Source organism: Perca fluviatilis, chromosome 17 (genome assembly GCF_010015445.1).
Source record: "Perca fluviatilis chromosome 17, GENO_Pfluv_1.0, whole genome shotgun sequence".
In the NCBI taxonomy this organism is placed as follows: domain Eukaryota; kingdom Metazoa; phylum Chordata; class Actinopteri; order Perciformes; family Percidae; genus Perca; species Perca fluviatilis.
This window is the reverse complement of record NC_053128.1, coordinates 18,474,166-18,499,541: the sequence shown is the minus strand read 5'-3', so window position 1 is coordinate 18,499,541 and position 25,376 is coordinate 18,474,166. Positions and strand designations below refer to the sequence as shown.

Below are 25,376 nucleotides of genomic sequence, written 5' to 3'. Positions count from 1 at the left end.
ATCAGGCCTCTAGGTCAGCAGGAGCACCCTCTGAACACCAGGGGAGAGTGGGTGGGTGGAGACAGGGATAGCCGAAGTGTTACTCGGACTGCAGAGGAGTCAAAAACTGTCCTGAACCCTAAGGAGAAAAGACAAACTTCAAACAAAAGAGGTGGCTCTGAGAGTACCACTGTGGCCTACACTTGGACTACAGCTATGGAGATGCAAGGAAATGGGAAGAAATCAGAACTTGGTCATAGCAAGTTGAGTTCTGACACTCAAACCAGGAGTCTAACGACCTCACGCGATCCCACTAATGAGGAGGACTTTGTGGTACTCGACAAGGATGAGACTTGGATGTCATCTGATGGGGACATCACTTTTGGCAAAAGGACTTCCAGGAATGCCCCTCAAGAAAATGGTAATGAGAAGAAAAGCAGAAGATCTGACAGACTTTCAGTCACGACTGACAGTGTGGAAGCACATGCTGAAAGTTCACCCGAAGCCTGTTTTGAGAGGGAAATGGGTCAACATTTGGCTGAAGTGACAGGCAGCAGGTGCTGGCTAAAAGGAGTTGGTCATGTTGGAGCTGCCCACACCGAGACAACTGGGAGAGGAAGAGCAGAGACCAAGCAAAAAATAACTGACCAGAGCAAGGGGCAAGTTTCTACTAAAATTAACATTACACAAAACAGTGGCTCGGTGAAAAGATTAAGAGAGAGCACCGAAGATTTGAAATACATGCTTGATGAAGCAGGCCAGTCGATTATACAGGAGGAGACGGGTGGTGAGAGAGAGATAAAGACAAAATGGGAACTGTGCTTAGAAAAGGTAGATCCTTTAAGAGAATCAGACAATCTTTATAAGGAAAGCCATGATTCAGAATTTATTGCACAAAAAAAAGCAGGTGCGGAGCAGTCCCATCAGAGCAGGTTTGCTGGTGCGGTCTCTAAGAGGGCTAAAGCAGGTAGTTTGTGTACCAGGAAAGAGGACAGCCAAGTGTTCTGCAAAGCAACCGACTCTCACCCGCCAAAGGCCGAGCCCCCTAGCTCTGAAACACCACCACTGCAAGACAATGCCTCATTTACATTGGAACAATGCGATTTGATACCTTGTCCTTATCTGTCAGGGAGTGAAGGCTGTGATGGAAAGATACAGGTCGCGAGCTTAAAGAGGGAGGGCGAGCTTCTTGGCTTCTCTGCTGTCATCACCCCTCCACCTGTAACTTATCTGTTGCCTAAGAGAGACACATCAAAGGCGACACAACTCGGTACAAGTATAGCAAATTCACAAATGGCGTCAGATGCCTCGTGTGATTCTAAAGATGAATCTATGCCAAAAGGAAACCCCAAAGTGAAAGGTCCACCTCCACCTGTCCCTAAAAAACCTAAAAACCCATTTATAAAGCTCAAAACTGCCCAACTAAGGTCTACTGATGTGCAAAGAAGAGGCAAAGATCATCTGCGCTCTGAGGAGAGGGTCAAGAGGAGACACACATTTGATTTTAACAAATATATACCATGCAACACTCCGACTAATCAGGACATGTGCTTGCTGTGGGACGAAAGGGGCACTTACACAGTGCCAACCAACGTACGGCCGCTGTCAGTTGACCTAAGCCCTTGGGAACATCTTTCACTCGGACACATGGATGATCAGTACGGAGACGTGATCGACTTTGACTACTGTGTGCGTATGGCAAAACTGTCTCCTGAGGAGGAGCCGCAAAACCTGGACATGTTACAGAGAAGAGTATTCCTGGAAAGACGATCCAGATTTAAAAGCTCGCCTCCTCCTGTTGAGAAAAAGCCCCCAAATCGTTTTGAGTCCACAGAGACTATTCACATACCTGAGGTCACTTCACACAATGATATCCAAAGACCAAAACCTGTTTATTCAGGGAAAAGAGAAATCTGCCCTGAGCTCCTATCTGAAAGAGTCGGCACACAGGTCAGCAACAGCAACCATGGTAACTATGTCAGGCGTAAAGACCACTACAGTAGTGATAGGGATGCAGAAAATGACAGTGAGATAGGTTCGTACAAGCCTGTGGCGGAAATTATTAAAGAAACAAATCAAATGCGGAGACATCAGGGCCAGGTCAAACCTAAAGAGGCCAAAGCTCCGATTCGGATAGCAGAGGAGGGTCCAAGTGTCAAAGTATCCCAAATGAAGAATGCCTTTGATGTCCCAAAGAAATCCAAAGAGAGACCACTAGAAGTTCAACCACCTCCAAAGAAAGGTAAGAACTTTGGACTGTCAGTGTTGGAGACATCAGTTCAGTACCTTTTTTAATGACCCAATGGTTTATCAAAGCATTCACACACAAAACAGCACGTATTAGAGGGTACTTTCCAAAATGCCTACCACAGACTGTCATGTGAAAAACTTCACATTCAATTTCATTTTTAAAGGATTCATTGTTAGCTGTGGGTTAAAACACATCTCTGTTTGTATACAAAACCTATTAACTAATTTGATTAAGTCTAAAAATTAATTGACACCAGAAAAATTTTTATAGAGAAATTTTGACATTTTGAAGTTTTGGTTTTTACTGATTTAAAGCTCCTCATCAATATTTTATATTAACGATGGCTGCCTTCAGCTCTAAGGATATTTTTAGCCTCTTTTAGCTGCAGCTGATGTGTTTATGCTCTGCCAGTAATGTAACAGGACCTAATTGTTGTTATTTAATATAAGAGTCTTATTTTTCTCATCTGGTTGGGAGGCTAATTCAATACCTACAACTATTTACATGGCCTGAACTGTGATTCAGTAGCATTAACATGATTGTTGAAGACAAAAAAATAAATCCACATTTCATCTTCCTGTCTTTTAGTCAATCATTCGACCAAGTGCGTCCTCTCACCAATGACAGTGCTGGGTTTTGAATCTGGGTCCTTGTGTGTGTGCAGTTTGGATGTTCTCCCTGTGTTACCAAATACAGCTCAGTGTGAACTGGAGACTCAGATATACTGCTAGGTGCAAATGAGAGTATTAATGTGTTTGTCTACCTTAATAATCCCTGAAGCAGTCTTGGAAACTGTCCATGGCATTTCCCCGCCTTCTGCCGTATAGTGGGATAGACTCCAAACTCCTTGATCTTTTAGAAATAAGCAGGTAAAGAAAGAAGCAAATACATTACTTTTCTTTCAACATCTTCTATTCATTCATTCATGATTTAAACAAGCTGTTACATTAACGTCCTCCTTCAACGGGTAAAACAAATTTCAGTCATACATATGCATCTAAGGAAAGTGGTTCTGTTATGTTTGAGACTTTGTAAGAAGGGCTAGACAATTAAATAACAAAAAAGTGTACAAATTTGAAAAACCTGCAATTAAACAACCCTAAGGACTGCAAACATGTTTGGCCCCCTCATGTAAAAAAGAGGGACTGGTTAAAAGCTGATTCCCCTGAATACTTGTGATGTGTGCCTGTGGGTGCATCACAGACTATGGGGGTTTTCTTTATGTGTTTGGACAGTGCAGGCTGGGGTGGGGTGCAATTGAATGGGATGGGACAGAGGGAGAGGGGAGGGACCATGATACAAAAGATGCTGTTGGCAATGAAAATCCACATTTTTGCATAGCTGAACAAAATGCATTCATTCAAAAGGTTCACGTCAAAAGACGAGGGGGGTGTAGTGAGAAACCTTTTTTTTTTTTACCCAGTTCTCCTTGCAGCCCCATCCCCATTCACAGCCTTGGGAAATGAAATCTGACTTCCATTTGCGCATGTGCCGTAGCCGGTCGTCAACGTATCCTATTTAATTTAATAACGATGAGAGTAGACGATAGCTAGCTAGTCTTCCGCAGGTGAGAAGCGGACAGGATATAATCTATTTGTTAACTGGCATCCAGATATAGCTCTAGATTTAAAACACTGCCTCCGGACCACATATCTGCAGTCAGGAGAGGGAATAAGTGCATATAGCGGCTGAGCTTTTTTTTGTAGAGACAAGGGACACTAGAGCAACGTCCTGCAGGATAAGGGCGCGCCTAAACTACAAGATTCATGTGTTGTGATTGATTATCCCCGTGCTTTTCGAAAATCTTGAATAGATTTAGGAGGTAAGAATGCCTGAAAAGTGTCTTTGCATTGTGCATTTTACATGCGGTCTATCGGCAGTGGCTGTGCAGCATCCATTTAGCTCGCTGGATGGGTTGGAGAATAGGAGCAGCCAAAAACCTTGGGTGGAAATATCTGCACTTGCGTCAGCTGGCGGCGGTCCACTGCAGCTAACAGTTAGCAGCTAGGCTAGGTGGCTATCCTAGCTAACTGGTGATGAGCGGTTCGGATGCAAAACACACTGGCAGACTAGTGGAGCAGCCATACACAAATTACACATTTTACTCTAAGAGGACCGCTTTGTATGGACATATTACAGAAGTCACATTGCTACCTGTGTGATATTTCTTTTTAAAAACACTCCTCGGGTTGCCTCCCCCTTGTCTGCGGTGTTCAGACGGGACCAGCGCCGGCACAGCTGCCGAGCTGCCGGGGTAACGTTAGTGCGGCGGAACACGGTCCACGATTATCGTGGCCACCATTAACGTTAAACTTCACTTTACTTATCAAACTATTTGGCTAAACGTTTCAATAAACCACATGCTTTGTTTCGTTCTCAGGTGATAGTCACATCTGGAGAGTACTCGCCAAAAATACTAATCTGCATATCCCACAGCGTTATAACGACTTGCTTTTGAAATTACTGGCAAGAAATAAATAAAATCACAGCTGAGTCACATGATCATGATGATATTTGTTTGTAGCTACTTGTTTTAACGGGGAGAAGGACCGAGCTTTGTGGTAACATCAGCTAACGTTAGCTAACCATTGTTTAACGTTAGCTCAGTGCAGCTGTTTCCACCTCCATTAAATATTTCGGTATATATTCAGCATAAACCTTCAAAAATGCAACATGCCCGTATTATAGTAAGCTTAGGCTGAGTTGAAGTGATGGTGATTGCATCGTTTGCTTGTGTCCACCAATTTAGTGGCGTTGTCCAGACAGACAGGGAGGCCAGACTGTAGCTGATCACTACATTTGTATTTGTATCAGAAAAATTATCATGCGGCTTACACTCTTGGACAATAATATCATAGCAGTAGTCTGTAACTGCTAAAACAAGGCAGTCCACCATCATGATGCTCAGTAATGTCCAACTGTGTTGGGTGGTGATATGGTGGCACCACGTTGTAATGTAATGGCATCAACTGAAGCCTGCAGGGGCTGAAGAATCTCATTTTGTCAGATGCATATTTGAAGTGAGAGTAGCTGCTCTTGAATGCACTAATTTTGGCTGAGGGAACACGCTGTTCTGGTCTCCAAACTGTATGCTGTCCAGGCTTTATGCAGCCCTGCAGCAATATGATCACTGTTCATGGCTCTGTGTGACGTTGTGCTATGAATCAACTATCCAGGGCAAGTTTGATTCATAAAAGGGTCATGTATAGTAATCCACCTTGAAACTGTTCATTTCTCTCATATATCCGTTACAGATGAAAGTGCTTTTTTTTCTGGCATATTGTACAGTAATGGTATGCTGTGTGAATATGTTGTGAAAAGGATACAGTCCAAACTAAGATTTTTAGAAAGTGGCTTTTTGTTTATGCAAAGAGATGTTCATAAGAATATTGATGTGATGTGTCCTCACATTGGACTGTATGGACAGTTTTGGATTGGCTGTTATGTTTATTGAAGTTGGTTAGTGGCCATTTTACATGTTTTTTTCCACCTGACATTCAGTTCCAAAAATATTGGTACTTGGGTCTCATAAAAATACACTTCTAAAATCTAAGCAAGCTATTTTAAAATAAGTGCTTTAAAACAGAGATGATATTTTAACGTGCTGATGCAAGTTTTGTTCAGTTCTTTGCAAAACTGTAAAATATGCTCCAGTGTTGCTGCTGAGGAAGATTTTGAAAAAAATACATGTTTCTTTATCAGATCAAAAATGCAGTGATTCAGCTTTTCCCTTTTCAAAATCTATGACTGAATGGGAAGAAGCAGGTGGTTTGGTGTGATGACAGAAAAGAAAAAAAAATCCTGCAGCCTGTATAACTGCTCCGTATGTCGCTACTGAATGGCAGCTTAATTACCGCCTTGAGACACTATATATTTTCCACATAATTACACAGCAAAGCATGCCACTAAAATGATGGAAGATCTCCCTCACATATCAAAGATAGTGTTTTGGAATTTCAATGTTAAAAGTCAACTTTTAGGAGAATTCCCATCATGTTTGGTTTTCATGTTTTGGCTGCAGATCTAACCATTTCCAAAGTGGAATTTGCTGTGAAAACAAATGTCTACTCAATGGAAGCAGAAATGAGAGTTAAAGAAGAAACCGAAGGAGGTGAACATGCTTGAGGGTGCACTGATCCACAATGTGATCATTAAATGACGATCGACAATGGAGATCATTTCCAGAATCATGGAGCAGCAACAGGCCATCTGTGGTGTGTTCATGGGAGATGACGTTGTAAAAAACAAAACAAAAAACATCACTGCAGACATTTTTAATAAATGCATACCTTTTTGCTGCATCTATATCAGTAAACCCCAAAATAAAGCTTAGGCCTAGTTCTCTGTCTGCATGAAATGCCAATTCCTTCGTCATACTACTTAAAGTTTGTTCTATTTTCTGTTAGTTACACAATAAATGATGTTATTAATTAATTAATTAGGCTATTTTTTAAACATTTCCTGTAGAAAGGAAGTGGCTTGCTTTTTAAATACCAAGAAAAGTTGCCTGATTGTGATTTTTGCTCTTAGTAGAATCTGCTGAGCTGCAGATTTGAGTTCTGAAGCTAATTTAACTCTCTGTGGCGTCATCAGGGAGCCTAAATATTAATGACCACTAAAACAAAATGTGTGCTTTAATTGGATACATCAGTTAAGTATTGCTGCACGATACAAGGAAAATATGTGATAATGTTAAATGTCATGTAAACTAAATTACTTGCTAAATAAACACATTGAACAAAAAAGGCACCAACAACAAAAAAAATGATGGTAACATTTTACAGTGCAGTTTTCTACTGACACTCACTTTCAACTAACTAATAAACATCTCTTAGTGAAATATCACAGTCTTTCGACTCTTTTTTGACGATAAAGAAACGATATATTGTGCAGCCCTACAGTAAATTGAGCATAAGTTCTCTCCAGTTTAAATGACATCCATACATTGTAAAATGTTGACACACGCAGTACACAGATTTTATTGGATATTATTTAATGCACTTCAAGAGGTGAAGCATTTTCACTTTCCTTTCTTACAGTTTCTTGGACGGCATTACAAAATATCAAAAAAATATATCTTCATATTGTAAACTTCTTGCTTCCAAACTATTTCCACAGCGTTACAGTTATATGTTTTGCAATATGTGTATCTTTCCTTTTGGATAATGTAACCAGATGTCCAGTTTTTAACTTGATTTACCTTATATTTTCTGCTTGTGTTTTCATAATGTTCTTGTTAATGGCAGACGGTTGTTGTGGTATTATTAATTCTTCTCATATGTTCGCTTACAATGTTTTATATCTGGTAGTATTGTGATTGACAGTGCTTTACAGTTGCTTAATTCTTTCTGCCTATTAGTCAACAATTTTTGCTGAACTTTTTCTCTCAGTCTCACACAAGTCTGGAAAATTACACTGAGATAAGGAGGTATATACAGTACAGCTGGAGAAAAATGTGTCTCAGTTCAACTTAAAATGTTTGCCAGTAGGTAGAGCTGATTTATTTCCTTCACATGCACATAAACAAACAAAACTTGATTAGCATAATCTCAGATCAGACAGACTGCTGGCAGTAAAACAAACTAACCCCAAGGTTTCCTCTGCATGTTTAAACATTGACAGAAGGATTCTCATTTTCAGATTTTACAGCATCAGTTTCTGTGGGGAAATGGCCGCTTTCTGTAGCGTTTTATACATTTTTTTTATACATTTTATTTGTATGTTGTATGTACCTTTCTGGGCAAAACACTCAAATTGCACTTCTATTTCTCTGTACAGATATGTTGCGGCGAGTTGTACGACAGAGCAAGTTCCGTCATGTCTTTGGTCAGGCCGTGAGGAACGACCAGTGCTATGATGACATCCGAGTGTCCAGGGTCACATGGGACAGCTCCTTCTGTGCCGTCAACCCCAAATTTGTTGCCATCATTATAGACGCCAGTGGGGGAGGAGCCTTCCTTGTACTTCCTCTACAAAAGGTGAGTGACGCCCTGCCGCACTTTCTCATTTCTATCAAGGGTTTTAAAAAGATCTTGTGATGGTCCACTAAAGAGCTGTGAGCTCCAAGTTTGCATGAAGTGTTAAAAAAATATAGAGTTGAAATGTTTTTTTTTGTTCAGCTGCACATAGGAGCTTTAACTGTCAGGTCAGAATAAAAAGCTGTAGGACACTGGCAACTGAAGAACAAAATAGGACACAGAGGTTGTAAAGTATACCAGAGATACAAGGGTTGTTCTGTAGCAGTATGCTGTATCATAGTATAGCATTCAGAGCATGTAGCAAATCAATCCTATAGGCTCGGTCGGCTTGGTCAGCAGACCTTCAGCACACTGCTGCTGTGACCCTGTCCTGCCGTTCCCCTGAGGCTCGTATCTATAGTAAAAACCAGTAGATAATCAATGTTTAAATCTGCCTGGTAGTAAAAGCATCCAATGTGTATCCTATTACAGTTTGCTCATTAAACCCATGATACTCACAGAGGGGATGGGTGCTGTGCCATTATTTTAGTCCACTGGGTTAATTGATTGATTGAATTGACCCTGTATAATATCCTGCCCTGAGAAGCTGCTGTAACTTTGGGACATGGGTAGACAGATGTTCAGCCATGACAATGGATGAGGTCATAACAGTAAAATGGGTTTACTGTGTCCTCACATTAAAGGCCCAGCGGATCATGACACTCAGTAGGGCTGGGCAATATATGGATATTATATAGATATTGTGATATGAGACTAGATATCGTCTTAGATTTTGGATATCGTAATAACATGCTAAGACATAAGTGTTGTCTTTTACTGGTTTTAAAGGCTGCATTACAGTAAAGTGATGTACATTTCTGAACCTACCAGACTGTTCTAGCTGTTCTATTATTTGCCTTTTTCCCCACTTAGACATTATATCCACATTACTGATGATTATTTATCTAAAATCTTAGTGTGAAGATATTTTGTTAAAGCACCAATTGTCAACCCTAGAATATCGCCGCAATATCGATATCGAGGTATTTGGTCAAGAACATTGTGATATCTTATTTTCTCCATATCGCCCAGCCCTAATACTCAGACATCTTCTGTTGTTGGTTAGCTTGTGAATTTGTGAAGAGGATTTGCTGCTGAATCTCAAAGTCCAGTGCCTCCTTCTCCTCTCGCCGTCAACCCCCACATAGCCATACAATCTTTGGTAAATACTGGTTGACATGTAACGTCTTCTACTTGCTGATTTTACTGGAGTTAAATGTTGTTTGATATTAAATAAATAACTTTTAGTTGACTTCTTAGTGTAATTTTTTTGAAAATGTACCATTATTATTATAGCTCTGTGAGTTTAGCCTAGCATGAGGATAGATGTGGGATAAAGTTGCAATGTGATGGTCATACAAGGACTGAATATAACTTCTGCAGGATTAGCCCCGTTAGTCAGTCATTTTCATATCTCTCAGACAGATATCAGCTTACAGGAGGACGCAGCTCACACTCTTTGTAACAAAGTTGTCTTCTGTCTCACAGTCGGGCCGTATAGACAAGGTCTACCCTACAGTATGTGGTCACACAGGCCCAGTGTTGGACATCGACTGGTGTCCTCATAATGACCTCGTCATTGCTAGCGGCTCGGAGGACTGCACGGTCATGGTAAGGACGCGGTTAAAAAGGATCTTTGAGTTTTTTTCCCTGGTTTATTGTGTTTGTGCTTTAACAGAGTTGCAATTTTAAGTATAATTTTAACTTTTAAGTAAGTACTACTTTTATTGGACTCAGGTTTGGCAGATCCCTGAGAACGGGCTGGAGACTCCCCTTTCACAGCCTGTGGTCGTGTTAGAAGGCCACTCCAAGAGGGTCGGCATTGTGTCTTGGCATCCCACCGCACGCAACGTTCTCCTCAGTGCAGGTAACCTTCGCCTGAGGCCTTTGGTACACCCCGTGCCCTCAAACTGAAATATCTCTTTAGGTAATTGTCTGCCATTTGTCCACTGTGCACAGCTGAACTCCAAATCTGACCAATTATCTCACAGACTGCCTTCTGTTATGTTGCTTTGTGTGATGTACAGTGCTTAAAATAACCTTGGACACGGAGGTGTGTGTGTGTGTGTGTGTGTGTAGTCAGGCTGTGCTGTTTGTGTCCATTTTAGGGTGTGACAACCAGATTGTCATTTGGAATGTGGGCACGGGAGAGGCCATGATCAACCTGGAGGACATGCACCCTGATGTTATCTTTAGTGTCAGCTGGAGCCGCAATGGCAGCCTGCTCTGCACCGCCTGCAAGGACAAGAAGGTCCGCGTCATCGACCCCCGTAAAAAAAGGATTGTTGCAGTAAGTGGACACGCAGCTCACTGCAGGGATTTGAGGGAATAATCTTTCCCAGAATCACCCACCAAACTGTTGACTCAAAGCACCTACCAACATGGCTGTCCAATATGACAAGTGTGTTTCTGTTTTTAGGAGAAGGACAAAGCTCACGAGGGAGCTCGACCAATGAGAGCGATCTTTTTAGCAGACGGAAATATTTTCACCACTGGATTCAGCCGCATGAGCGAGCGCCAGCTGGCCCTGTGGAAAACTGTACGTCAGCAGAGAGAATCTCATTTAATCCTGAACACACTGATACATCACAAATACACTGCTTTCTATATGACACTTTAAAGTGATGTTGAACCTTTGTTGGGCCTTGCTTTGTAAAACTTCCTGCCTATGAAATAATATTGTCAGTGGTTTCCATCAGTTTCTCTGCCTCCTGAATGTGAAATGAGGATTATTTTTTTCCCTATCAAATTTTCATTACACCTTAGCTCCAGTTGGGGGTGTTAAATTCAAAGGGTAACATTAACACAGTGATCTCACTTTTCCAGATCTTCTTACCAGGAGTCATGTCTTGTGTATTTTTATGTATGATTTCTTCTTGTTCATTATTAGGAATAGGTGCCATGCATCTTAAGGGTCTTCTACAATTTAGTGCTGTACAAATACTGGATTTTGTGTTTCTAGGACAACATGGATGAGCCAATTTGTGTTCAAGAGATGGACTCCAGTAATGGAGTTCTGCTGCCCTTCTATGACCCCGACACCAACATAGTCTACCTGTGTGGAAAGGTGAGCAGCTCCAAATTCCGGTTTTGTTTCTCTTTTTTTAAATCATTAGATTCACAAACTGATTTTGAGCTGTGATTGTGTGTCCTCAGGGTGACAGCAGCATTCGGTACTTTGAGATCACTGATGAGGCACCGTTTGTTCACTACCTCAACACCTTTTCCACCAAGGAGCCCCAGAGAGGCATGGGATACATGCCCAAAAGAGGCCTGGATGTCAACAAATGTGAAATCGCAAGGTATTGTTGTCATTATATATTTTTTTTTTACCTTTGCCTAGTTAGTATGTGGAGCTAGCATACATTATAAGGCTCAAAATGTTTGATTATTACAGAATTCTTCTGAAAAATACCCACATGTTTTTAATAAGAGCCTAAACCAATTGAGCTATAATTTCGACACGCACCCAAATGTTGCTGCAAGGGAAACATTTCTAAGGCTGCAACTAAGGATTGTTTTCTTTGTCCATTAATCTAATTGTTCTCAGTTTTCAATGTTTGGTCTATAAAATGTCAGAAAATAGTAAAAAAATTAATTAATATACAATTTCCCATAGCCCTAGTAACATTAAAATGTCTTCTTTTGTGTGACCAACAGTTCAAAACCCAAAGATAATCAGTTTGGTATCATAGAAGATTATGAAAACCAGCAAATATTCACATTTTAAAAGCTGAAGCCAGACAATTTTGTTTGTGCATTTTTGCTTAGGAAAAATTATTAATTTACTATCAAAATTGTTGCTGAATAATATTCTGTCAATCGTACCAATATATACTGTACATTTCAGTAATTGAGTGAATGCATTTCTTTCTGATAAGAATTAAGTACAAATTTGTACAGTATAACTACTCTTACTTTTGTGTGTCTGTTATTATATGTCTGTTAATTAATACATTTTATCTAACTAATGTTCTTCATGTTGCATGTCAACGGTTTTACTGTGAACAATATTAATCATATTAATCCTCTCTGTAGGTTTTACAAATTACATGAAAGAAAATGTGAACCAATCATCATGACAGTCCCGCGTAAGGTAAGTCTGTGTTTATATCAAGTAATAAATATGCGGTTCACTTAATGCTGCTTTATTGACTATGTCCCTTTCCTCTGCTGTCCTCCTCTCCTTATGGCATGTCCTGTGTCCTCTCCCCCTGCCCAGTCTGATCTGTTCCAGGACGACCTGTATCCTGACACAGCCGGCCCCGATCCCGCCCTGGAGTCGGAGGAGTGGTTCGCCGGGAAGAACGGAGGCCCCATCCTCATCTCACTCAAAGATGGCTACGTCTCCGCGAAGAGCCGGGATCTGAAAGTGGTTAAGACAAACGTCCTGGAGACCAAGCCAGTCACAAAAGCAGAAAACATCTCGACTGTCCAGAAGCACGCTTCTTCACAACCCTCAGTAGTGAGTGTAAACATGTCATATTTCCCACTTTTTTTTGGTGTGTTTATTACTTTTGTTATTATAACTAGGTTCCTAAAACTGATTATTATTATTATTATTATTATTATCATTATTATTATTATTATTATTATTATTATGGTTTCTTTTAATAAAAAGCATTGCACTTTTCAAACTCACACAGCATTTTTGCTGACGTTTGGACTCTCCCATTCACAGTAATTATTATGGTTGGAACCATTCACAACAGTTATGGATCAGCACATACTTTGGTATTTGGGTCATGATTCAGTGGAACAGCAAGGGAAAATGTTAACTGCTGGAGGCCGGTAAAATCCCTGCTCATTTTGCCAGAAAAATGTAGATAGAATTTAGATGTAGATAAGATACAGTAGTTATCACCCACAAAATCTTCTGTAAGCAACTCTGGCAATCTTCAGCTAGCTCTTAAGAGCCAAATAAAGGGGGAAAGAACTCAGAAAAGCTAACTTTCTCTCCGTTTTCACCAGAAAATGGAAGATAAACTGGAAGAGGTACTCCGAGAGTTCAAGTCACTCAGGGACCGTGTCATCCTCCAAGACCGTCGAATCGCCAGGCTGGAAGAGCAGGTTGCCAAGGTTGCCATGTAAGACCCCGCCCCCCCCCTTCCTCGGACCGTTAGTCATTTTTGGAGAGGAATCGGTCAGCCATGGCCAAATTCTCAAAGATTCGGCTTCATTGAGCTTGGTGAGACCAAGCCCTACATTCCAAGATGAACTTTATTTTTTTCCTCATCCAGTCTCCAGTTCCACACTCCGCCCCGACACAGAGAAAGGAAAAACTCTCGCAGCTCATGTACACATTTGAAGAAAAGACATTTTTGTTGAAGGAAACAGTCTTAACTTTTTATTGTTTTTCAAATTGTGGTAAAATATTCTTATTATGTGAAGTTTGTACTTACTACTCAAAAACTGTATGTAGCATCAGTATTTCCATTGTTATTTTTTTGTGTTGCCAAATATGAATCATGTGCGGTTTCATGCACTGCTTTTACATTTATTTTCTCTCCTGTTGTACATTCCGGTCACAACCTGGTAGATTGATTTAGTCCAGGTGGATATTTTTTCAACAGTGGCTGTTGAACTTTTTTCCTCCCACCAGTTTGCTCATTGATAACCATCAGATTTATGAAAGTGGAAGAATTCCTTTAAAACGTTTTGTTCCTCTTCTTCTGGTCTTGAAATTTAACATTGGGTTTTATTGGGGAGGGGGCTGGGGGTTGCATCTCTCTGGTGTAAATGTTGTGCAAATGTAGTGGTGCCTCTTGTCACTGTTAAGGGTCAAACTGAAGTCGCCCTCTCCAGTGCATATTTAGTGTTGGGAAGGGACCACTCACCCAGCTTGTGTTTCACTGAACCCCTGACAAACAGTTCTGTGCACATAATAAAGGTTTTACACACGGAAACTTCTATTTTCTTTCTTTTTCTTTAAATTGTTTTAAAGAAATCCATGCAGGTAGAGTGTCGAGCTATTCTGTATCAGTGGGAGTTTAGTCATTTTCTGTCAAGCCCAACCCCCACCAAAGCCTAAAAACCTCCTCAGTCAGCTGTTACTTCTTTTCTTGCCTCATGGTGGTGCTAAAGCAGCAGCAGCAGTCATGAGGTCATGACTCCTCTGCTGGTGTCAAATATATTTTCTATTTTAGTGTGAGGTCTTTTTCTGTTTTTATTAGATATTCTGACAGTTTGTTTTTATTTTACATTCTCATTCTTCTTTTTTTTTAGATCCATTTTGTATTGTTTTTATATTTTTAAACATACAAAACAGACAAATACAATTGAACAAGAACAAAAACCCTCTCCCACCGGTCTAGAGGAAAACAAAACAAACAAAAAAACTAAAATCACACCTTGCCTAGTCACTCTCCTCTAATTTTCCTCCTTTTTTTATGAAATATGGGATGTTTTTTGTAAACGGCCTCAAGCCAGAAAGGTTTAGAACCACTCACACTCATCATGTGTCTTCTTTATGTAAAATCTTAATTTGAAAAGTAATGACTGTAGCTGTAAACAAATGTAGTGGATTAGAAGTAGCATGAAATAGAAATACTCAAAATGTGTACTAACTGTACTTGAGTAACTACTTTCCACCACTGGTGACAGTGACCCTCTTCTGTGCTTGATGCTCTGTACCATGTCTTTTTCACAGCATGGCAATGTTCAAAACACTAAAACAAATAGAAGTTTATCTTCATAGGTTTTTTTACAACCACATCCTAGTATTACTCAGCAGCACAGGAAGTGACAGTTGATACAGTTATGAGTTACACACTAGAAGAACATTTCTATTTCCTCACAGGGTACAAAAGTGTGAGTCCAAGCTTTGTATTTTGACAGTAAGTTGCAAATCAGTCTTTGAATCAAAAAACCAAATCAGGCACCAAACCGCCACACTTCAAAACCATAATGTTGTCCTCGTGTAGCTGATCTCTTGAGTTGCCTTGAGTTGGTTTTTACACACATGACATGTAGCTGTAAATCTTAGACAGAAGGTGACGTGAGAAACATCTGTTCACAGAACTGAGTACCTCCTGCTACTTTATATAAAGTAGCTGTCAGAACATCAGTAGGCGCAGAGCAAACATCAAAACCTGAGCTCTCCCCAACTTTCCATCAGTGAGGTAAGACACATCTTCTTTTGTCAATGAATAGGATAGGAGATCTCAAAATATGGTAGCTGAGCCTATGTAGGGAACTAAAAAAAACAAGCTCTGATACATTTTACTTCCTCGTTGATGCAACCTAAAGCTGTGCGTTTCTTAGGGAAGTGTCTGTATCTGACTTTTCTGAAAATGTTATATAGAGCTGGTTTAAAAAAAGGTGTGAGTGTGAACATTTCCTGTTTCTTCTTTCAAGCAGTGCTGCAGTCAGCATGTCAGAGCTCAAAGGATGTTCCCCCAGAGACACTGGAATTAACTAAACTTCTATCCGATTTTATCCGCACGTCCATCCCTGTGCTTCACCAGCAGCAAGGTAAGACACTGACAGGGGTTTCTGAGGACACATTTACAATCTTTGTTTTGGTTATATGTTTCTGCTTTTGGGATCTGCGGCTTCCTTTAATGTAATAGTGTTATAGAGTGTACTACCTGCTCTCTAAAAATGTGATCTTCTATTAGGATTCTCTCACAAAGGAGGTTGATTTATCTACCTTGTTTCCTTCATAATGTATTCTTCACTTTGACAACACTTCAAAAGTTACAGAACATCTGATGTTGAAACCTCTGCTGCCGTTTAAACATCACATATAGAAAACAACTTTAAATGTGGATTCTGTTTGTGTAGACTTCTTTTTAAGAAAGGTTCAGATATACTCTAAAAAGGCAGTAGTTCTTTCCTTTTTCCTGTGAAAATGTACCAATGGGTGTGGTGAAAGACGCATGACTGTTTCATCATAAGATGCCACTAGCAGACATGACTTGATTTTTTTGTGTCTTTTTACTACAACAACTCTTGCATTGCAGCCTGTAATTTGAATCTTTACTTACATTTCAGAAACAACAATGGGGCTACTCAGCATGAAGATGAATCTGGCTCTGCTTTGGGGGATATCTGTTTTATTTGCTATGGAGTCCATGAGTGCTTTCATCCCAAAAACCAACTCAACTGCTGAACCAGACCAGACAACCACGAAGGTCACAAGCAGCTCACATGTACTTCATCCTGAAACTCAGAAACCTGCAGAGATAAGTGTTGCTGCACCAGCAGAGACCACTGTGTCACCCACAGTGGAAACAAAAGAGGCAATCATCACCGACAGAAGTGACAGCTCAAATGACAGCACATCTGGTTTGGTTGCCATGACCACTGTGGCAACAACTACAAGCAGCTCAGGTCCACCATTGCTTCATATCTCCACAGCGGTGACCACAACTGCAGGTGCAACGCATCCTTCCAACAACACGACGATCTCAGAGACAGCCAAACCCACAGAGGATCAGATACATCAACAATCACCCAGCACATCTACGGACATGACTGCTCCTGCAACAGATTCTGCAGCATCTACACTGGATTTGCCTTCCCCGCAGCCTACGTCCACCACTAAGCCTGAAGTTACGTCCAAGTTATCTTCCACCACCTCTCCTGCTAATTCTTCTCCGTCTCCAGTCTCCACCCAGACCCTCAGCAGTCCCTCACCTTCTACTACAGCCATAACAATAGCTAACCCCACCTCTGAGGCAGCACCTGTGTTTGAGCCCACAACAAGTGAGACATCCACCACCAGCACTGAGCTTTCGTCTACGTCTCAGCCCGTTTCTGTGACAGAAATACCCATCTCCACAACAGGGTCGAGCTCTACCGCTGAACCCCCAAACATCTCATTCTCAACCGATTCTCCCATCCCCACGACCAATGTCTCCACCACCAATGTCTCCACCAGTCCTGTAGGAATCTTGATCCCTCGTGGGCCCAAGAGGTTGCCAATCCCGACCACCAAATCCACTCGGGCAACTACAACAGCACCTCGTGAAGTCTCAAAGAGCCCACTCAGCACAGAGGCCCAACCCTGCTCCACCCGAGGCGTGGCGAAGAACTGCCTCATCGCCGTGGCCTCCTTGGCCGCGTTGGCCACTGTCTTCATTGTCTCTACCATCATCCTCTGCACCAAGCTTTCAGCAAGGAAGTACAAAGTCAAGAAGACATCTCAGCCGGCCACAGAGATGATGTGCATCTCGGCCCTGCTGCCTGAGAGGAATTACACCTACTCAAGACAACGCAATCCAGTCACTAACGGAGTCCTGGTGATCCACGGTGGTTCAGACAGCGATGAGGACGGAGGAGATAACTTTACTCTCAGCAGCTTCCTACCAGAAAATGACCGCTTTGTTTAGATGGAATTATCATTATTTGTCATCAGACCTCAGATCGGACTGATCCGTCTGATGTCATTGATGTGGAAACAGTTGCTGTTTGAATAAACTTGTGCTTCCCGTTTGATGGTGGTGGTTTGGCTTCGCTGCACGCCCTATTCCTGTGGAGGAAGAGACATAGAAACCACAAACACAAACAAAACATTTACTGTTTCATGTTCATGTTGCTTTAACCGTATCTGGCATCAGGACATCTAATGTGTATTTTAGGCAGGAGTTAAGACTTTTTGCATAATTTTACACCTGCCCTCCACAAGAGACTTTAAGTCAGGATGAGGAACGTGATCTGAGAATTTTTTCTTTGCACTTCCTGAGCTGAGCCCTGATGGTATTTCACTCAGCAACGGGAGACAGGAAGGCTTGCTTTGTCAAGGGATTACTGTTCTTCAGTGCTATTCAGGTAGCACTGAGGCTTCATTTTATGAACGTTGTAATTTGATTAATGATAAAGTGTATGTGACTGTTTATGTGGGTGTAGATATGCAGCTTCTGTATTGTGATAATTTATTCAACTATATCTTATTTAACAGTTTGGTAACACATTATTTTACAAGTCTGTCATTGCCTAATCATTTTTGTTACTTGGTACTAATTTTATGGGAAATGGAGACAGTTTAGTTGGTTGTGTGCTTATTTCCAGAGGAATTTCCTTGAAAGAACTACTCCATTTAACCCCCAAATGGGTCTTGGTTACACTCACATAGCATGTGATTAGAATTTACTAATTTGGTCATTAACTAGTTGAAAACATTCTGGATTTTGCCCGTAATAGGTGCCAACACCTTTCTCAGAAATCAATTGAAAATTAATAAACTTTACGAACCTGTAACAAAAGGGTTTACCGACGTTTTTCAAATGGATATCTGTTCACTCTGAGATTTAAAATAAGAACAGTCATTCAGATAAACTTTGTGCTGCAAATGTTCAACATGAAAGCTGTGAATACAGCTCTGTTTCTGAAGGTGTTCCATGTCCTTAACGTGTCTCTAAATGATAAACAGTCATTATAAAACCCAGTGGACTAAGTCAGTTCCCTTATTTATGACAGGCTTTATAAAAGGCTTTTTTTCTATGCTGGACTGGATTTCATATTCACTTCCCTTCCTGCGAAAAGGAAACAGAGCCCTGAATGCCTATTTCTTTTTTTCACGTTGTGCTATGTTCAACTGAAACAGACACTGGGGACTATCAACAGAGCTGAGATGAATGTAAACCTGAAGGATGCAGGACACTTAATCTCACGCTCCTAATGACCATATAAAGCTAGACTTGTCTTGACTGATCTCAAACACAGTAGAGTTGCCAAAAATGCATTTGCACACATACACAACAACTTGTAGGGCTCACTCTTACGCAGTCAAACTCTCTCCCTAAAGTGCTCACACACAATGTGTGAGTTGAATTGCTTGTTTCTGGAGAAAAATACCCCTTCTCCTGACTGTTTTGTCTGCACAGGAAACATTAACCTCTTCCTGTATTAGCTGTTCACTCTTACAAGCTGCTCTCTGACTCGTTTTGCCCCAGCAGGCCTGCTGTTAGTCATCAGTGTCAGAGGCTGAGGTTGAAGGAAAGGCCAGGCTGTCAATCAGAGGCTCCTTCTGCAGAAATCATGGAGAAATATTTTTAAAGTGAACACATGTTACCGATGATGATGTTTGACGGTTGGTTTGTGTGTTTTTTATAATAAAGCTGTTGTATTTTCATCCCACCAGTGTTGTCATAGCCTTGCACACCAGTTAGCCACACAGGAGAGTGGAGGAGAGGGTCCCTGCCCCCACAGCACTTTACAAACTCCTACCTAACAAGAACAATCTGTGTGCAGGCCAGAGAGCTCAGACACTCTCTGGGAAGCTGAAGGGGGAGGAGAACATTGGAGAAGCAGAAGGAGGGATTTGTCCTCATGGTTAAGGGCATCTTTTTTTTTTTGCACTATTCAGACAAACCTCCAGCCTGAAATCTGAAACTGCAGAAGTAGCGTGGCTCGCCGAACATTAGCTACTCTCTGCTGTGCTCTCTCTCGCTCTCTCTCAGTTCACTTTTTCCAGACTGGTTTCACGTATCCTCTCCATCAGAGGCGATTCCAACAGAGACTTCTTCTTCTGCAGTGGATGGTGAGTAGAATAGTAGAATGTTAGTAGAGTTTTTTATAAAAAAAATTTGCACACTTAGGCATTGTGGGTTTCTTGATGTTAGTTTACATGTCAGTTTGAAGTGGCTGATGTGACAGCATCATGATGCCTTCAGAGCACCATCCAGCCTCAGGAAGTAAGACTATTAAAGTCAGCCATAGACTTGCAAGTGCACAAGAAAGACAACAGTACAAAGGCACAAGGCAACAGGCTCTGGGCCGTCCCATAGACATTAAAGTGGACCGAAGACAAAATCTAGGTCATAGTACTTATATTTCCATTTAATTTAAAAAATCTGCTGAGTATAGATTCATTCCATGTATGCGTGTGTGTGTGTGTGTGTGTGTGTGTGTGTGTGTGTGTGTGTGTGTGTGTGTGTGTGTGTGTGTGTGTGTGTGTGTGTGTGTGTGTGTGTGTGTGTGTGTGTGTGTATGACTGCCTTATGTGCATATGTTTATGTGTCTGCAGGCATGTGTGGCCATGTATATTTGGACCAGGGTTGAGTGTGTGATTAATTATGAAAAATCCCAGCCTTTTTCCAGATGAGAGAGGAGCCTCATGTGGCCCAGCTTGCACACAGATGCAGCAGAATAGGGATAAAAGTGTGGGAGCTGTTGCCAGTTGACACAAACCGAGCAGAGAGCTGATTGTGATCCAAATAAATATCTAAAGCAGTGTTTAAAGGGTCAGTTCATCCAAATTGGAAGAAAAAAAAAATGATTTTCCCATATACCCGTTGTGGTATCTAGCCATGTAAATAGTTTTGGTTTTATTTGCCCTTTTTATATCTGTTAGCCAATACCACAAGGGGTAAGTAGGGAAAATATGCTCTTACTAAACATTTTAACTCCGTACTTTGGGTTTCTGCACCATGTGTGTTCAGTAGACTCATTTCATCTCAATGAGTTAGAAGTTCTAGCTGGAATAAAGCCAATGTGTTTAACTAATGAAGGCTGATTTTTTAGTTTTGGTACAATCAAGTGAACTTGCAGAAATGTACAGTATACAATATTGGAGGTTTGATGTAGTTTACATGTATGTTTTAACCAAATGGATCATTGCTTCTCAACATAACTGTGTACTAGTCTAGGCCCAGTGTCTTCTGTCCAACTGGATTAGAGAATATTCTGTCTGCAGCACAATAAAAAAAGTGTTTTAACTGATAATAAAACCTACTTATAATTTAGTTTCATTCAGATGTTTAGGAGAGTCTTTAAGGGTTTCAGGAAATACCTTCAGAAAGGTTTTTTTTTTTTTTTTAAAGATCACCAAGTATTTATTTTTCAGAAAAACAGATGCTTAGCTCTGTGACTCAAATGTAATGCAACACATGACACATGACAGGCGCACAACTGTCTTCACATATGGCATTGACATTTCAGTTACTGACGTTTACTGTTATTTACAGATCCTGAGGGGAAACCATGCTCCCAATGGCCCTTCGTCTAATTGGTCTGTGTGTGGTCTTCTGCATCAGCAGCAGCTTGGCCACACCACTACCCTTTTACAGTTCTATAGAAGGAAGTACAGATGAGGAAGAACTCAGTAACTTTACTTCCTCTCTGCCCACCAGCAACCTTTCCTCTGAGTACCAAACCACACCTGTTGGCCCCACCCATGTGGAAACAGACTTTCTGAATCAAGTTGTGGACTTTCTGGAGGAGAACATGCTCCTTATCCTTGTTGCAGGCTCTTTCATCCTTCTGCTCTTCCTTATTATCTGTGGGTCAATTATCATGAGCCGCAGGCGCAAAGTCAATGCCTACTACCCTTCCTCTTACCCCTCAAAAATGTATGTAGACCACAGGGACAAAACAGGAGGTGCTAAACTCTTTAATGAAGTGCCAGAAAAACACGCTCCCGAGCAGGAAAGTGAGCCAGTGGACTCTCACAAGCAGCTCCAGGCAGACATTATGAGGGCTACCAAGAGGCTGCGCACACCAAATAAATGTGTTGATGCTGCAGAGGGAGGTGACTCCAGTGAGAAAGTGGCAGACCACAGTCCTGAGGACAGCTCTCAACCAGATGGCAACATCCTGGACCAGCAGCTACCAAGTCTCCCTGAGGAAAAGGAGCTGTGTGAGCTTTCTGAAAGTGAAGAAGCAGCAGGAAGCCCTGAGCTGAATCCTCCAGAGCAGCTTCATCCAGAGGAAGCGAATTTACAGGAGCCTGAAACTGGCAGGAGTGTCCGGCCCTCCTCTCTGCACATTCACAATGACTCTGCTACACTTCAGCTGATTGCGGGAGAGAAAACTGCCTTCTAACTATTCTGAACACTGACCTGAATGTATATCTTTTAACACTTTGAATCCATGAGTGGCAATTTGTGCAGTAAGTTTACAAAAATGTCTACAAGTTTATCAAGGGAAAAGAAAGGTTGCTAAATTCCAATCAAAGTGTTGTGAGTTTTTTTTTTTTTTTTGCAATATTGTAGCAGCCAGTTGCTTTGCTCTGACTGGATGTATATTTCATGCCATATTATAAACATCTTACTTAGAGTAACGTCATTAACTTCTAGTACAAAACTGATTTCTTTTTATGGGGTGTTTTGTGTTGTTTAAGGACATCTTGCTCAGTGTTTAATTCCTAAAACAATTATCCCAAATACTTTGTCCTGCTGTGCAAAACGTATTGACGATGTTTTACAGAGAAGTATTTGCATGTTTAAGATTAGTCAATAATAGAAAACCAATGCCTGAGAATAGTTTTGGTTTCAGGATACTTTTATTGCAGACTGTCAAGGAAGCATTACTAAATAATCATAAATAACACTTAAAACCAATGGACCCTTTCATTGTTTCAAGCCACTTTGCTTTATTGCATACCAAAGGTCAGTGCTTAGGGTGTAGAAAGACTACAGCTCTTAGCTTTAGATATTATCGCCATCACACCTTCTTTCAAACTAAACACTCCCCAAGCACAAAATCTTAAAATTTAACACAATCTCTAAAAATAATCCTCTTTTTGTACCAACAGCGCTTACATTGTGCGTTTATGTGACAGGCTAAAAAGGTACAGTAGGCAGGGTTAGGACAACCACAGACTAATTCCTGGTGTTACACTGCTACAGAGGGTTGACAATGGTGTACTGGTCATCAACGTATTAGGTGTGCCTCATAAATACTGCAGGAAAGTGAGGATGCTGGACTTCTGCTACTTCTCTTCTTGACAGCACGAAGCAAACAGTGGCGCCCAGCTCAGAGTGAATGCTCTGTTTAAATGCTGGCTCTGACTGCCTCCTGCTGGTCGTCCTGTTGCTTGAGGCGATAGTCAGCCAGGGCAGCCTTGATAGCATCCTCTGCAAGCACTGGTGAGAAACAATTCCATATATTAAATATACATACACGTAGGAGCAGTTTGGAAAGGAATAACTTCATTAGACAAATGTACTGGAAACTTACTGGAGCAGTGCAGTTTAACAGGTGGAAGACAGAGCTCTTTGGCAATGTCAGTGTTTCTTATTGTCAAAGCTTCATCCACCTGATAAGAAAAGCACATTGGTCCAGGACCACAAAAATCTTTCCAGTCAAAGATAACTAAGACATGAGCAGAATTAATAAGAATATGAAATACAGGACACACTCCATGTGGCAGAGAAAGAAGTGTCTGTAATGTGTTCACTCACAGATTTGCCTTTCACCCACTCGGTGGCCAAAGAGCTGGAGGCAATAGCAGAGCCCGCAGCCAAAAGTTTTAAACCTGGCATCCACAATCTTCCCCTGGTCATCCACCTCAATCTGTCAAAAAAGGTTTTTGAGTTTTACCCAAATGCTAAAGAGAAAGAACTACCATTCTTAAATTCTTCAAACGTTAACAACTAGATTAAAATAACTGTTCCCACTACTGTTCATGTAATATGCAAAATACAGGGGAAAGGCTTCTATAAGTACAAGTACTTTAAACTGTGTTAATATATTTTAGTCTTAATAGCTATATAAAAAAGATTGTAATCCACCCATGCTTAGTGCTAAACATACCTGGAGCTTCATTACATCTCCACAGGCTGGAGCGCCCACCAGGCCAGTCCCAACATTCTTGGAGTGTTTGTCCAATGTGCCCACATTTCTTGGGTTCTCATAATGATCCACCACCTTCAGAGAGAAAAGAAAGAAAACACAAAAACACATCAAATTGGGTTTTTAGCAAGCTGTTGAAAGTATTCCACAATACTGAAATAAATGATGGAAGTAAAACAACAGTAGCATCCTGGGAGGCTTTTGTTTTCTGCTACAATCTGAACAAGTCAAAAATCTTGAGTATCACCATTATACAACTACAAGTTTGGCCCATTACGTAAGAGACATTGAAATAAACAGATTAGGACCGGATTTCATTGTCAACTAAATCAACTGCTGCATCCTGCCCCCCTCCCCCTATTTTCTGCTGAGTCACTCTGGCTTAAACAATATAAAGTGTGTGACCTTGTATCACAAAATATCCTATAAGGACTACATTCAATACACAAATTTGATATATGTTTGTGCTTGTTTGTTCTCCAAAATGAGTTATGCAACATATTCACAACTAATTTTATGGTCTAGATTGAAATTAGTTTTAAGAAATCTTTTTTATGATCTTACAGCTGTACATCTTCAAAGGATAGAAGATACATAACAGTTTTGCCAAATGGGATGTCTTATTTAAAGCCAAGTACGCCCCAGGCAAAAATAAAGCCCTTCAATAAAAAGGTATATTCTGTTTTAAATCATTCAAACATTAAGAGAAAACCATTCATGTTTACCAGCATAAACTAAGTTAATTTTAATATAGAATTATTGACCATGTGTCTCATATGTTGCAACATACGTCACATCACACAATGACATATCTGAATAGGGCTGTTGTGTAAAGGCTAGTTGAAAGATGCTTAATCATCAACAGTATACAGTTCTTCCACAGGTAGTTATGTAACATAACATTTACAGGTTTGTGCTCCTTTACCATCCTGACAACCCTTAAAGCGTATTAATCGGATGTCATTCAAGTATTAAAGCTGGGCAGATTAGTGACGTCTTCAATTTACTGACGAGCTAACATGAAACGAACAAATAACGGTAAAACTAATGTTAGTTACCGTGCTGGCGTTTCATACATTATCTCTTTCTGTCATACTCCCCTTTTTGTGATATATAACTCATATGAGCAGACTGATGTAACATGTAACATGATCCATGTACTGCTCCATCTAATTACCTGAGCCATGTAACCACTGTTACCATACCTACTCACGATGCTCTTATTCATGGCTAATGGTAATATTAGTAAACATTAGCCAAACAGGAGCTAGCACACAGTGACTAGGCATTCTTTAGTATAGCTATAACAAACTACGTGTTTTACCTTCTGGTGGTAGCAGCACTGAGTGATGAACTCCGGAGCAGATAACCTCCTGGTCAGGAAAGCCAGAGGACTTAGACACTTGTTTGCAACGGTACTCGCCATGTTGACAGTCAAGGGGAATGGCGCAGTTTTAAAAGAGGAAAGCAAAGAAAACAAAGCCTCAAGTCCATACGTCACTCTAAAGGAGGAGGAGCTAAAACGAATCACATCTGCGCATGTCCAGTTTATTCTCCGCCGTCTGCTACAACATCCGTTGTGAATTTTCATTAACCCAATTTTAAATCAT

The 25,376-nt window shown here is 40.9% G+C and overlaps 3 protein-coding genes and 1 pseudogene across 7 annotated transcripts in view; 3 read left to right on the top strand and 1 right to left on the bottom strand.

Annotated features, from left to right (window-relative positions):
* Window positions 1–14,153, top strand: part of coro1cb (coronin, actin binding protein, 1Cb) — a 16,799-nt gene extending 2,646 nt beyond the window's left edge. For 2 of the 3 annotated variants that reach the window (XM_039779178.1, XM_039779177.1), the window contains exons 2-12: window positions 1–2,221; window positions 8,009–8,208; window positions 9,736–9,858; window positions 9,985–10,114; window positions 10,356–10,537; window positions 10,667–10,786; window positions 11,210–11,314; window positions 11,404–11,549; window positions 12,286–12,343; window positions 12,470–12,712; window positions 13,219–14,153. The exon at window positions 1–2,221 is cut by the window's left edge. In XM_039779178.1, coding sequence (XP_039635112.1) covers window positions 1–2,221; window positions 8,009–8,208; window positions 9,736–9,858; window positions 9,985–10,114; window positions 10,356–10,537; window positions 10,667–10,786; window positions 11,210–11,314; window positions 11,404–11,549; window positions 12,286–12,343; window positions 12,470–12,712; window positions 13,219–13,338 — 3,648 coding nt within the window. In that variant the 3' untranslated portion in view covers window positions 13,339–14,153. Of the gene's footprint in view, window positions 2,222–3,737; window positions 4,053–8,008; window positions 8,209–9,735; window positions 9,859–9,984; window positions 10,115–10,355; window positions 10,538–10,666; window positions 10,787–11,209; window positions 11,315–11,403; window positions 11,550–12,285; window positions 12,344–12,469; window positions 12,713–13,218 lie in introns of those variants that run through there. The other variant, XM_039779179.1, reaches the window with a different exon arrangement.
* Window positions 14,154–15,105: 952 nt separating this feature from the next.
* On the top strand, window positions 15,106–19,329 carry LOC120545136 (cell wall protein DAN4-like). 3 transcript variants are annotated; one of them, XM_039779184.1, is made up of 3 exons: window positions 15,106–15,368; window positions 15,607–15,720; window positions 16,243–19,329. In XM_039779184.1, the coding sequence occupies exon 3, from the start codon at window positions 16,251–16,253 to the stop codon at window positions 17,580–17,582; it is 1,332 nt and encodes a 443-aa protein (XP_039635118.1). In that variant the 5' UTR covers window positions 15,106–15,368; window positions 15,607–15,720; window positions 16,243–16,250; the 3' UTR covers window positions 17,583–19,329. The 3 variants fall into 3 exon arrangements, with proteins under 3 accessions (XP_039635118.1, XP_039635119.1, XP_039635116.1); XM_039779185.1 differs by having other exon boundaries at window positions 15,604–15,720; XM_039779182.1 differs by lacking the exon at window positions 15,106–15,368 and having other exon boundaries at window positions 15,516–15,720.
* A 257-nt stretch (window positions 19,330–19,586) lies between these two features.
* Window positions 19,587–22,532, top strand: tmem119b (transmembrane protein 119b). Its single transcript, XM_039779186.1, has 2 exons — window positions 19,587–19,732; window positions 21,159–22,532. The coding sequence occupies exon 2, from the start codon at window positions 21,175–21,177 to the stop codon at window positions 22,012–22,014; it is 840 nt and encodes a 279-aa protein (XP_039635120.1). The 5' UTR covers window positions 19,587–19,732; window positions 21,159–21,174; the 3' UTR covers window positions 22,015–22,532.
* Window positions 22,456–25,246, bottom strand: LOC120545138 (annotated as a pseudogene).
* Between the last annotated feature and the right edge of the window lie 130 nt (window positions 25,247–25,376).